Genomic DNA, 13,153 nt, shown 5'->3' with positions numbered 1-13,153 from the left:
AGGTCACGTGACACGATTCGAAGGCAATTCAGAAGCTACATGACGCGATTCGAGAGCAACTAGGAGGCCATATGTCACGATTCGAAAACAATTCGGAGGCCACATGTCACGACTCGAGGGTAATTCGGAAGGCGTATGCCACGAATCGAAGGCAATTCAAAAGTCACATGACACGAATCGAAGGCAATTCAAAAGTCACATGACACGATTCGAAGGCAATTCAAAGGTCACATGACACGATTCGAAGGCAATTCAGAAGCCACATGACGCGATTCGAGGGCACTTAGGAGGCCATATGCCACGATTCGAGGGTAATTCGGAGGCCACTTGCCACGATTCGAAGGTAATTCGGAGGCCACTTGCCACGATTCGAAAGCAATTCAAAGGTCACATGACACAATTCGAAAGCAATTCAGAAGCTACATGATGCGATTCGAGGGCAATTAGGAGGCAATTTGCTACGATTCAAAGGTAATTCGGAGGCCACTTGTCACGATTCGAAGGTAATTCGGAAGCCACTTGCCACGATTCGAAGGCAATTCAAAGGTCACATGACACAATTCGAAAGCAATTCAGAAGCTACATGATGCGATTCGAGGGCAATTAGGAGGCAATTTGCTACGATTCAAAGGTAATTCGGAGGCCACGTGACACGATTCGACGGTCACGAACCTACTACCTATCCCGTACCTTGTAGCTCCGCGGTTTTTCTTATCTGACTCACATCCAAACAGACCATCTTGTGTTGTCTTCCGGGAACTCCGTCGACCCTTAGCATCGGCGTAGCAATAAGTTACATAGACGTAGAACTAGCACAGGGAAATTCTAGCACCGAAATTTGGCATTTCCGGGAGAAATTACTACAGCGGATTTTATTTACACATGAACAAAGCAAGGTTTTACATTGAAACTAATTTGTTTAATATTCTTAAGCGTCTTAAAGATATACTAAGAAGAAGTTGTGGCGGCTACCTCCAGACCTGCCAGCAGAGGGCTCCTCTTCCCGCTAGTAGCCAATCCGTTCCGATCCCTATATATACACCGAGACTTCGTCCTACCCTTACGTCTAAGGCAAGGGCCCGCTAGGATAGCCTTACCGATGAGTTCTCTAGCGGGCCCCGGACGAAACGTCTCCCCTTTCCTATACCACACTCGAACCGCCGCCAAAAAGTGGTTCATTTTATAATATCAACCTTCTCAACGCTAATTCGTATCCATCTTCATAAAATCTACACAACACAAACAAGCTAGGATTTCATATTAGAAATTCATTTCTGGATAGAAGACGATGAAAAATAACCGCTACCGTACGCAGCCGACAAACATTACAGAGGTTTAGCATTAAAAATTTCCTACTCGATAAATCCGCCTCTATCCGGCTTAAAGAGACATAAATCCCAAATCCGTTTTTGAAAGCAGCCTGTATATCAGCCGCACCTGCGTTCCGGGTTCTGGTAGCTCTCGCGCAAGAAGTCGAAATCAGAATTCCGCTCGCGCGCGGGGCTCGCGTCGGTGTTTCCCCGGCTGGCCTGGCGCCAGATTTTTCGCATCGAAATTGCAAACTGAATCGCCGAGGAGGAGTCTCGCCCAGGCCCGAATCCCCGCACCCTAAACCCGCCGCACAGTAGCGTATTCGCCCCAAATCGTGGACAATGCTAATAACTCGGTAATTGAGCCGATTATTTTGAAAGTGGCATAAGTCACTTTGTTTTAAAGTCGATATATTTAAGGATTTGCGTTTTAACACGTTTAAAAATATGGATGCTAACTTTCGAGAAGATTTACCTGCATTTGTTATCTCCAGGATACTGATATTTTCCTCGGTATAAATAATTTCGTATAAACATTAAAAAATCACCACTTTTCATCACGGTAAAGTGACTTGTGCCACTTTCAAAATAAACGGCTCATATACAACGTGCCATTTAAAAAATCCAACTGCACGTGGCGTTGAATAAGTCACGATTTTCTTGTGCATTATATCAAGTTTTCGCACAATTATTAACGCCCCTTGGTACGTTACCAATGAAACAATTCATAATGATCTTGGTATTCCCTTCGTCATTGACACCATCCATGAAAGAAGTAGGAAGCACTTCACTAAATTAAGCGAACACACAAATCCACTAATTATGCCACTCATACAACAACAATACAGCAGGAGATTAAAAAGAAGATGGCCAATCGACCTTAAATGAGGTTCAGGAGGACTTTTCATTGGGAAAGCCCTCATCATGATATTAACGGACTATACATCAAGTCCCCAGCGATCACATCGGCCCATAGAATTTGTGTTCTGATTGCTGATTTCTAATAAAAAAAAAAAAAAAAAATTATATCAAGTTTAACATAAATTTTCGAGATTAACACGTTCCCTGCCAGACCGTTTTTTGAAGACTTTCCGTTCAAGCCGCGTGGGGCGTATGCGCCCCACGCTTTACATTTGTATTATTTTGTTTCTGGCGTATGCTTTACAATAATTAAAATAGTGCAAAAATCATAATTATCAAGGAAAGGTTGTATAGTTTAACATGCATAACACAGCAAACAAATAAATTTATTTTTCTAGGAATTACTTTAACAAATACCTGGCTGATCATTATTATGCCAAGCGAGTTGCATCCTCACATATAATTTTTTTTATCATGCCTATATTAGTTTAAAATATAACATTTTAGTTAAATTCAAGTTTGTATGCGATTACAAAGGGATGTTACGATGAACTTTGTTAAAACATGGCAAACATAAGTGTGGTTTATCCACACAACTATCGCAGAATGTTACAACTTTTACAGTACTATAGAACTATAAATCAATCCCAGCTTCAGTGAAGCAGTAAGTATTGTGTCAACGACACGCGAATAAATGACTGATCGGAATAAGAGAAATGCAGTTAAAACAAGTTACAGTAAAGAAAAATTGCCCATCACGCCGCGTGGAGCGTATACGCCCCACGATTAAATGAGGGCATCAGCAATAGTATTAAGATGTCCATAATTGACTGCATAATGAATTTATAAAAATTCTTCATTTTACAATGATAATACCAAATGGCTTGAACGGAAAGTTCAGCGTGGGGCGTATACGCCCCACGCGGCAGGGAACGTGTTAAATACACGTCCATGCTATATCCTCGGTTCTCCCATATCTCGCGAACGTTTCAACATTAACGTAAAAACGACCATCGTTCTTGTCTCATTTCCATCAGAAGTTCTTTGATTTCGACGCAACTTCGTCGCACTTCGCTCCGCCGTGCGGGGCGTTACGGCGCGACGGACGGACGCGACGAGATGTGGGCGCCATTATTTAGTCGAGGCCGGAAAGCCTGCGGGGTGTGTCTCGATTCCGTGGAAAAGTCTGCGCGTATCAAACGGAGGGCATCGAACGGAATGCGACGATTCGGTCAAAGAGATTCCGAGACGAGGGTACGAGTCGAAAACAAGCACGGCCGACGCGCGACGGACGGTCACCTCTGTCCCCCGTTCGATTCCATCCGCGTTTCCATCTGCGTCCATCGCGGTAAATCCCTTGTTCGGGCCGAGCTCCTTTGCCTCGAAAGATTGGAAAGCTTTTTCGCTTTGAAAACTGCGACTCCTATTCCTTTCCCGTGGCCGGCCACAAAGGAGGAAATAAATTAGATTCCTACGGATAGTGTGCAAACCATGTGTGTCGTTAAATCACCGAAGGTTTCTCATCAAAGCCTCCTACAGTCTGCTGCGTCTACCGCACCCACCCACCCCTTTCACCCTCCGCGTGTCTTCCGCAAGAGAGACGCGCACGCGTGTGCGCGTGTGCGTGTGTCCCAGTCGTTCGTTTGCAGCGTGCAAACAGGTGCAACCACTCGCCCTTTCGGCGACGTCAAAAGAGCATTGATCACGACGCTTCTATATTATCGCCTGCGAGAGAGATCGCGAGGATAGCTGCCTCACCGCTATGCCGGATTTAGTTGGTCAAGGTTAAATTGAGTGGTCGGTGGTGGTAGGGGGTGCGAAGGGGAACGATCTGTTTCAATCGACGTACTGGAGGATTTCTCCCAGAAATGTTCGGACATAGGAATTGAAAACGGCAGATCTGAGAATATTAACCCCTTGCCGTACTTTGACGAGTCCGACTCGTCGTGAAAATTTCTAATAATAACTTATTGAGTATATATGTGTTATTCTGTCCATTAAAATTTGAATAAAATTCGAATCTCTTGTCATCAATATTTAAGCATTCGAGTAAATTTAGGCACACGATAAGCATCAATTTTCTTTCCCTTCTAAGAAATTATGGTAGTCGAAAAATTTCTAATCGCAGTAACTGCGAAGAGAATGGTATGTCAAGGGGTTAAGCCGCGATTTTTTGGGCCCCGCGGCTCGTTTTTATGGAAACTCGGGGCAGCCGGCAAAAAAATGGTGGCGGCCGTACGGTGTACATCGGGGGTGTCAAACTCGCGGCCCGAGATGAACATTTTTGCGGCCCAGTCAATATATCCGACGCAAAGTAAAAATAAAATAGAAATGTGAATTAGAAATTTTGAAAGTAGTCTCGGCCAATCAAATTTCTCCCGAAATAGGAAAGATAGTATCGGAGAAGAGATATCAAGTATCAGGACGTAAACAATAATTTAACTTTATATATGTTTATTACAATGTACTAGTCAAAATAAAAATATTTGTTTCCATGAAACAAATTTTAAAAAAAATCTGTTTTATAGATGTCGATAAGTTATATGCATGTTGAACATTTTTACCGAAAATTCTGACCGACATTGTTGTTTATGGCCCGCGTTATTGGGACTTAAATCGTAAGGCAAGGGGTTAACGATATAGTAAATAAAAATACTACTAAATAAAAATAATTTAATTAAAAATTAAATGATTGTATATTCATTCAGACGAAGAAACAATGTTGAAAGCTGCTTATTTTTCAATTTCTTAGCACGGATTACTGTCGACGAAAGAATACACGCCGAACATTTCTGTAATTGGGTAGATATATTAAATTCTTTTATTAAAAAATAAACACGGTAAGAGAAGCAAAAAATGTATCATACATTATTTTATTCAAGAATAAACAAAATAAAAGAATGAACAATTTATTACATATTATCCTATTCAAAAATAAACAAAATAAAAGAATAAACAATTTATTATACACTATTTTATTCCAAAGTAAGCAAAATAAAAAAATAAACAATTTATTATACATTATTTTCTTAAAAAATAAACAAAATAAAAGAATACCGTTGTTCGTTATTTTCTTAAAAAATAAACAAAATAAAAGAATACCGTTGTACATTATTTTCTTAAAAAATAAACAAAATAAAAGAATACCGTTGTACATTATCTTCTTAAAAAATAAACAAAACGGAAAAATAAAACAATTTAATATGTCTGACGAATATTAAGTAAACTATGCCCGAAAAACAAACCATGGGCACAGTAATTGGACGCCGCACAGTAACTAACTCCGCAGCCCTGGATCCCCGTAAAACCTGTACGATCTGCAAGACCAATATGCGTTCCTATCATCCACCTCCGCGACAGAAACGAAACATTCTGCCTCCTAAAAAAATTAATTGGACATTCTCTATGTTGCACGGAACTGTCTACGGAAGATAACAACCGTGCATGCCACTGCTACAGAGCCCACTCACGATGTTATCTGCAATACTATCGCAACATTATAACTACGCCGTTCATGCATTCATAGTGCCTCCTAAACTCGTTGAAATCAAGATTTCAATCGCAGATCCCAGTAACGCGGATACAAGGTGGCGGAGAATAGCGTGACTCGGACAGAGCGTATTCTCGTATCCCTCCCAAGGATCCAAAAAGGTTTCCACGAACACAATATCATTCTTGCCCCGTCGCCGCGCGAGCCTGCCCCGAAAGTTTGCGCGGGCAGCTTTCAATTACATCGGGCCGTTCAAACGCGGCGTCGAGTATAATGAGAATGAAGCACTAGGAAAAACCATCAAGGAAGGTAAATCAGCTCCTTTCAGCCTGAAACGGAGTTGAACGATCCGATTTCTGTGTAAACCCCCGAGCGAACGCTAATTATTCGACGAATTACGCCATTAAGCGAAGTTCGACTTCTCCGCGCGCGGTATAAGTGGGGAAGGAAGGGAGCACAAACCACATTTCCCGGATAGTTCTCAGACTCGTTATGTACGTTTCACGTCGAGTGTCAAATCGAATTTCTGCGGTGCCATGCGAATTCAAATAGCTCCGCGGGGTGGGGGGGGGGGGTGAAGTTGCTGAATCGGGCCAATTCACTGATTTTTCTCAGGCGTCCCGCTCTTCGGTAATTACGCGAAAGTACAGCACAGTATGTGGGAAGTTTGCGAACCAGACATCTATCCGCTTCCCGTTGACGCTGAATTCGATAATGCCGAGCCGCCGTACCTCGGGAAACGCTTCCTACCTACCCCGCCGACGAGAAATTAATTGGCAACTCTTCTGAGAAAATCGCGTGTCATCGGCGACCGAAGCCGGATAATTAGAATAGATCACGCGTACAAGCTTCTGCCGCCGATGGATTGATTGACTTCCGTTACGTTGATGGACACCTTTCAATGAATTATACGAACGTTACGAGGGCAACGTTACTTTTTCGATCGTTCAATTATCCGTGGATTACAGTGGATTATCGTTCACTGAATTCTTTCGTGTCTAAATACGTTATACATAATCTGGTACCTTGACAATGTCGCTGCGTTATCGTCTGAACAATTCGTTCTGATAGTCGAGATTCTACAAGGTGTCCCAAGATTATGGCACTTCCGGCAAATGAAGGGTTCCTGAGGTTATTTGAAAGAACTTTTTCCTCGGCGAAATTGCAATCCGCGGCTTTGTTTACGAGTTATTAACGAGAAACAGTGACCAATGAGAGGCGAGCTTGGCTGGCGCGAGGCGGCCGAGCCAACGGCGCCAGCGGTCGAGACGGTCGAATCCCAGCTCAACTGGCGCGAGGCGGCCGAGCCAATGAGCGGAACTGGGCTTCGTGCGCTGGTCCGACGGGATGGATAAGCGAATACTTAAATTCTATTTAAAGGCGCGTCCGACGTGCTAGCTAAGCGAAACATTCGATTACTTTCATCCGCCGTTACTGTTTTGTTACCTATGATACGAGTACCCACACGTTAGTTTGAATGCTCAAATTCTATTTAACCTTTTAGGTACGGCTGAATTCTGCGCGAGGCTATTTCTCTGGACGGCAGAGTCTGATGTGTACTGTACAGAGTCTGATACTGTATATACAGGGTGTCCCAAAAATGTCTCGCAATCCGAAAGTGGCAGGTTCCTCAGGCCATTCGAAGCAACTTTTTCCTTTACAAAAATGTTCTCAGAGGCACCGTTAACGAGTTATTAACGAAAAACAGTGACCAATGAGAGGCGAGCTCGGCTGACGCGAGGCGATCGAGCCAATGAGCGGAACCGGGCTTCGCGCGCTGGTTGGCTGGGCCGCCTCGCGTCAGCCGTACTCGATTCTTATTGGTCACTGTTTTTCGTTAATAACTCGTTAACGGTGCCTCGGAGAACATTTTTGTAAAGGAAGAAGTTGCTTCAAATGATCCGAGGAACCCGCCATTTCCGGATTGCGTGACATTTTTGGGACACCCTGTAGACTGTTGTAAATCGATGCGAAGACAAAAGAAGTGTGAAACAATGCATATGAAGACGATTATTTGGTTCAAACGATGAGCGAGTGAGCTACTAGAGCAAGCCACTATAGCGGCGCGTCGTGCCTAAAAGGTTAATTGTTTCCTACCCGTAGACGATTACCATAGCCCGACCGCTCCATAGAATCAGCCGATTCCTAGTTGAATGAATCGATCGAATTGAATCGCGAGGCGTCCACGTGCGACGCGGCGCGGGCGGCTGCAGAAGAAAAAGAACCACGTGGCCGATCGCGATCCTAACGGGATCGCGGAGGTTCGTGACGGTGGATCGTTAAGCGTCGTGTGGAAAAATCGTTGTTTCTCTGGGTGGTAAACGTGCAGTTAACCCGCGACGTGGTATTAAAGGTGCGTTATCACTGGGCGAGTAGCCTGCATTAATGAAACCCGATGAAAAGGCAAGATTAATGCGCATAAATATCTCAGTCCGACGGTATAAACGCGAGAGCTGTTGGTACAGACGGGGGTTTCGAGGAGTGTACTTTACGCGGGTAATTATGTAAGAAATATGCACATAGATAGCACAGTCATTAGATTTCCACGGCGAGAAACGCGCGGCCGTGCGCGGCGCGCGCGTGCGAGCCATTTTCCTCGCTTTCCCGCCGCGCGAACAGTCGGCATATAGCCATAGGGAAAAGGTTGGAAGAGGGAGAAAGAGGTGGAAAAAGAGAGGGCAAGAATTCGCGCAATTAAGCAAAGGCGAGACAGCGAGGCGTGGCTTTTTAAAGAGAGACGAGTCAAGGTAAAACTCCGCGCGCTGACGGCGGCGGCGGCGGCGGCGGTCGGCCGCGGCAACCTGTCGCGATAATGCGTACCTCGGATAACAAAATTCAACGGCGATATTAATCGACTAATGGCCCCTTCGCGTGATATTTATATTCCGCGGCTTCTCGGGATAAGATTACCGACGGTCAAAACACGATTAACTGGTGAGGAAGGATTGCAACGTTGTCCACGATCGATCCTGCGTGTCGCATTATCCGAAGGCCTCGATGAAGCGACAGGACGTCGTGGGGTTGCCGGAGCTGCTCCGCACGCTTGTAGAGACCGGCGAAATGCTTTTTAACCGACGGTAAAAGGCGGTTTCGACGACCTACGAGAGATGATGTGCACGTTTAGCAAGACCCTTTCCAGCAGTTCGTTAGAAATGTTGCCGTTAGACTTTAACGAATCTCTTCCAGGTACTAACGCAGGCAATCGAAAACATGAAACGGATGTCGGAAGACGGCTGAAACGTGTGTCATAGTGATTTTTAATTTATGCAAGATTTGCAGTAGTTCGCGAATGATCTTCGCAATACGTCTCTTTCACTGACAAACATTGCTCTTATTCACATTATTGTGTGTGTTTGTCCTATAGGCATATGGGAATGTACAATCGAGGACAAATAACGTGTGAACACCCTTTAATACAATGCAACCTTCTTAAAACTGGACCAAATGACTTGAATTTGTTTTAGATGGCAGAAGGACTAACTTATTACGCAATGACTCTAATACTTTTTTTATTTTGCTATTACTTGGAATGACGAAAAAAGTAAAAAACTCATATTTTTTTAACTTGATATTATATATATTATAATATATATTAAATTAAATTAAAGATATACAATATATATAATATAAATATAATAATATATATAATAATAGTATATATATATATACTATTATTATTATTATTATTATATATATACTATTATTATTATTATTATTATATATATATATATTATTATATTTATATTATATATATTGTATATCTTTAATTTAATTTAATATTCCTTTATTTAATTATATTAGGTCTACCGGAAAGTTCTGTCCGTTTCTGAATTGAAAGAAAATAACACAATTTTCACACGTTTAATAATACTTATTGTAGAATATACTTTCCATCGTTACTTATGACTTCTTGCCAGCGTGATGGCAACTTGTAAATGCCATTTAAAAAAAAATGAGTTATTTTTAGAGGCGGAGAACTCAACTATCGGACAGAACTTTCCGGTAGACCTAATAGATACAATATATAAAATATATAATATATATATATATATATATTATATATTTTTTTAAATGGCATATATATATATATATATATATATATATATATATATATATATATATATATATATATATTTATATTATATTAAAGATTAAAATTACATTAAAAAATGGAATAATCTATTATTAAAAAAGTTATTACCGGACCTCCATAATAATAACTGTAAAGAAATAACAGTTTTAACAACCGTTCTATGACAAGTGTACGAATATTACAACTGTTACGGAGAGAATGCATATTAATTATTCATACATCTTCTTCGTAGCATTTCAATTTCAAAAGGAAAGAAAAGGATTGTTTATACGCCGAGAATAATCGTACTATCCGATTGTATCCACAGTCGAAGGTATTCCTCAGAGATGTTTCAATCCTTTTGTTAGACCCGCAGGTGAGTTCTATCCCGCTAATGGGTTTCTCGATGTCTGTATAGTCAAAAAACTACCCCGGGGGAAAACATCCTGGCGGTCGGAAAAGTCAAGACTTTCTTTCTTGAAAGACCCTGATGGGTCCGAGAGCTTCTATCGAGGTGCCTGTGTAAGATGTGCCTGGTCGTCCGTGAGATCTAGCGACTATCGCTGATCTGAAGATATTTAACACGTTCCGTGCCACGTGTACCATCGATGGTACACGCTTGCATGTTTACTTAGTGAACTGAACAAATTGTTTACAAGAAATTTAGAACCGAAGAATCAATTTCCACCGCAAGAATGGGCGTTGATAAGTTTTTGTTACGTTGTTATGTGTACGAGAATTAATAATTGCACGTAATACATCAAGTTATAGTAAAATATCAAAGTGTGAAGATTCGAGTAAAAGAAGCTCGGCACGGAACGTGTTAACACGTTGAATGCCACGGAAGTCACCGGTGACCGGCACTTAACTTGGCGGTGACGCCATGGGTGCCACCGGTGACCGTCGTGCCTAAATCGATAGGAATATAGAAATATATATAATTTAAAAGAAATGTCAATATCTAAAATTTTGTATTATCACAATCGTCGATTCAAACAGTGATCCCTGTCGCAGTTAACGTGTCGAACATGGTTTATACACTGTAACTTATCTATTGCAGATAGTATTAGGTCTACCGGAAAGTTCTGTCCGTTTAAGAAATGAAAGGAAATAATAGATTTTTCATAAATTTTGTAATATTTATTGTACAATATAATTTCCGTCGTTACTTATGATCTCTTGTCAGCGTGATGGCAATTTGTGAGCAACATTTCTCAAAAATATATGTCTCACATGAATATGTGCGTATCTATTGAAATTTGCATTGACATCATCAGACAGGACTTTCCGGTAAACCTAATATTTATTTATTATTTATTATTATTATATATCATATTATTATATTATTATATATTATATTATTATATTATTATATATTATATTATTATATTATTATATATTATATTATTATATTATTATATTATTATAATATATTTATTTATTTTATATGTATCGCATAAAAGAAAATTCATTGTGGCGCCACGGACAACTTCTGTGAAACCGGCGTGTGGCATTCAACGTGTTAACAGTCAACTTGCGGAAACAGCGACATTGACGTAACGCTATCACATGTCTCAAAAATTGAACGATCAGCTTACAAAAAAAAAAAACTGACGTAAATGTTTCGATAAAAATAAAAAATCGCATTAGAATGAACTGCACTGTATAGGTTAAGGTACGCAGTTCGGCAAAGCACCGCAGTAATGTACGCACATAGTAAAAAAAACTATGCGCCAAATACTGTGTTAGTAAATAATAATTGAGCATAGATAACAGTGACAGTGTACAATAATGTCTCTCTAATTGTCGCCCAAATGGTGCAAAAAAAATGGACAATTTGGGAAAAGGAGGTACGATTATTCGAGTGCGGCTCGTTTTTATAATTGTTGGAAATCGATAACTATAAAAATTAATTGCAAGGCTCGAATAATCGCATCTCCTCTTCCCAAATTGTCCATTTTTGCTGTACAATCTCTGCGTCAGTTAGGGAGAATTTACCCTATATCGATTATTTATCAAAATAACGACTACTTTATCTAAAAATAACGCTAAAATGAATAGCTTATTATTAATTACCGAAATATAGATGCCTTTCGAATCAGCGTCAACAGCTGCTATTACGAGAACGTTTTCTTAAACGTTTTCTTATCACGTTTTTATAAACTTCCGATTATCGAAAGTCAATAAATGAATTAACCATTTGCACTAGAGTGATGACTCAGAGGCACCGCTAAAATTTGCTACATCACGTTTTAAGATAATGCTTATAATAACAAAGTTTGAATTTAAAAAATTGTTAAGGGTGTAACTGTTGTGCGAGTCCCAAGAGTCAATTTCATACGCATAAAATGCGTTTTGTCATATAAAATGAAGATACTATAAGTTAAAAAAATTATTTTATATTTAAAATATAAAGTTAAAATAGCTTCGAGTGCAAAGGGTTAAAACTGCGATTACTGTCAATTTAATATCATAATTTATCGGTATTAAATATATACAAAATTATGAGATTAATATTCAAAAGATTTAAAAATGTTAGATTTTCTTACTTTTATAAAATGCCGCAGTATTTTGGGTGTCCGCGGTAATACCCCACGCTTACCGTACAGTATCCCAAGCCTTAAACACCGAGCGGTCTACAAACATCAGACATCGGTGGACGCAATCTCCTTATCGTTTCGAAAACGAAGAACGGATGTGCAAACAACGGTGTCCGTAAACGCGTGGAAGTTTGCCGGCGACACATTCATTTGAGCATTTCGAAAACGAGAGACACCCCGACGGAGAACTACCTGCGGGGCGATAATTAACTTACGATTCCGGCTTCAGTTGCGCAAGTCAAATATCGGGAGAATCGAGAGCCGGTGCTCGCATCGGCAAACAATTAGGGAAACGTTCCCTGACGAGTCCTCGACTCCGTGTCAACATCGACTTCGCGTGTCTACGGCTTCCGGCCCCGGCATCGCCCACGGAAATCCCCTATCCCGATTTTTTTTCATTTTCGGATCGCAAAGGCGGTCGGTCTACGTGGCGGTCTCGATAAGTTCGATAACAAATCGATCCGAAATCTGGGCCACGATACCGGGCCAAAGTTGGCTGGCGTCTTCGCGCCACGGGACTTAGGACGTTCATAATTGAGCCGTTTATTTTGAAAGTGGCACAGGTCACTTTACCGTAATGAAAAGTGGTGATTTTTTAATGTTTATACGAAATTATTTATGCTGAGAAAAATATCAGTATCCTGAGGTAACAAATACAAGTAAATCTTCTCGAAAGTTAGCATCCATATTTTGAAACGTGTTAAAACGCAAACCCCTTAAGTATATCGACTTAAAAACAAAGTGACTTATGCCACTTTCAAAAGAAACGGCTCAATTAATAGCCCTAGTCGGCGAGCGCCTCCGTTCATCGTCGCTAATT

The 13,153-nt window shown here is 40.8% G+C and overlaps 2 protein-coding genes across 7 annotated transcripts in view; one reads left to right on the top strand and one right to left on the bottom strand.

Annotated features, from left to right (window-relative positions):
• Nucleotides 1–13,153, bottom strand: part of LOC117222115 (E3 ubiquitin-protein ligase MYCBP2) — a 409,723-nt gene that overhangs the window by 269,996 nt on the left and 126,574 nt on the right. For 2 of the 5 annotated variants that reach the window (XM_076522825.1, XM_076522828.1), the window contains exon 31: nt 5,191–5,550. The exons of 1 other annotated variant lie outside the window; for it this stretch is intronic. In XM_076522825.1, the coding sequence (XP_076378940.1) occupies nt 5,370–5,550 (181 nt within the window). In that variant the 3' untranslated portion in view covers nt 5,191–5,369. Of the gene's footprint in view, nt 1–5,188; nt 5,551–13,153 lie in introns of those variants that run through there. 2 more of the 5 variants (XM_076522822.1, XM_076522817.1) reach the window with 2 other exon arrangements.
• LOC117222493 (uncharacterized) overlaps nt 1–13,153 on the top strand; it is a 312,588-nt gene that overhangs the window by 184,694 nt on the left and 114,741 nt on the right. The window lies entirely within an intron of this gene.

Source organism: Megalopta genalis, chromosome 1 (assembly GCF_051020955.1).
Source record: "Megalopta genalis isolate 19385.01 chromosome 1, iyMegGena1_principal, whole genome shotgun sequence".
NCBI classification, from domain to species: Eukaryota; Metazoa; Arthropoda; class Insecta; order Hymenoptera; family Halictidae; genus Megalopta; species Megalopta genalis.
This window is presented reverse-complemented; position numbering and strand designations above follow the sequence as displayed.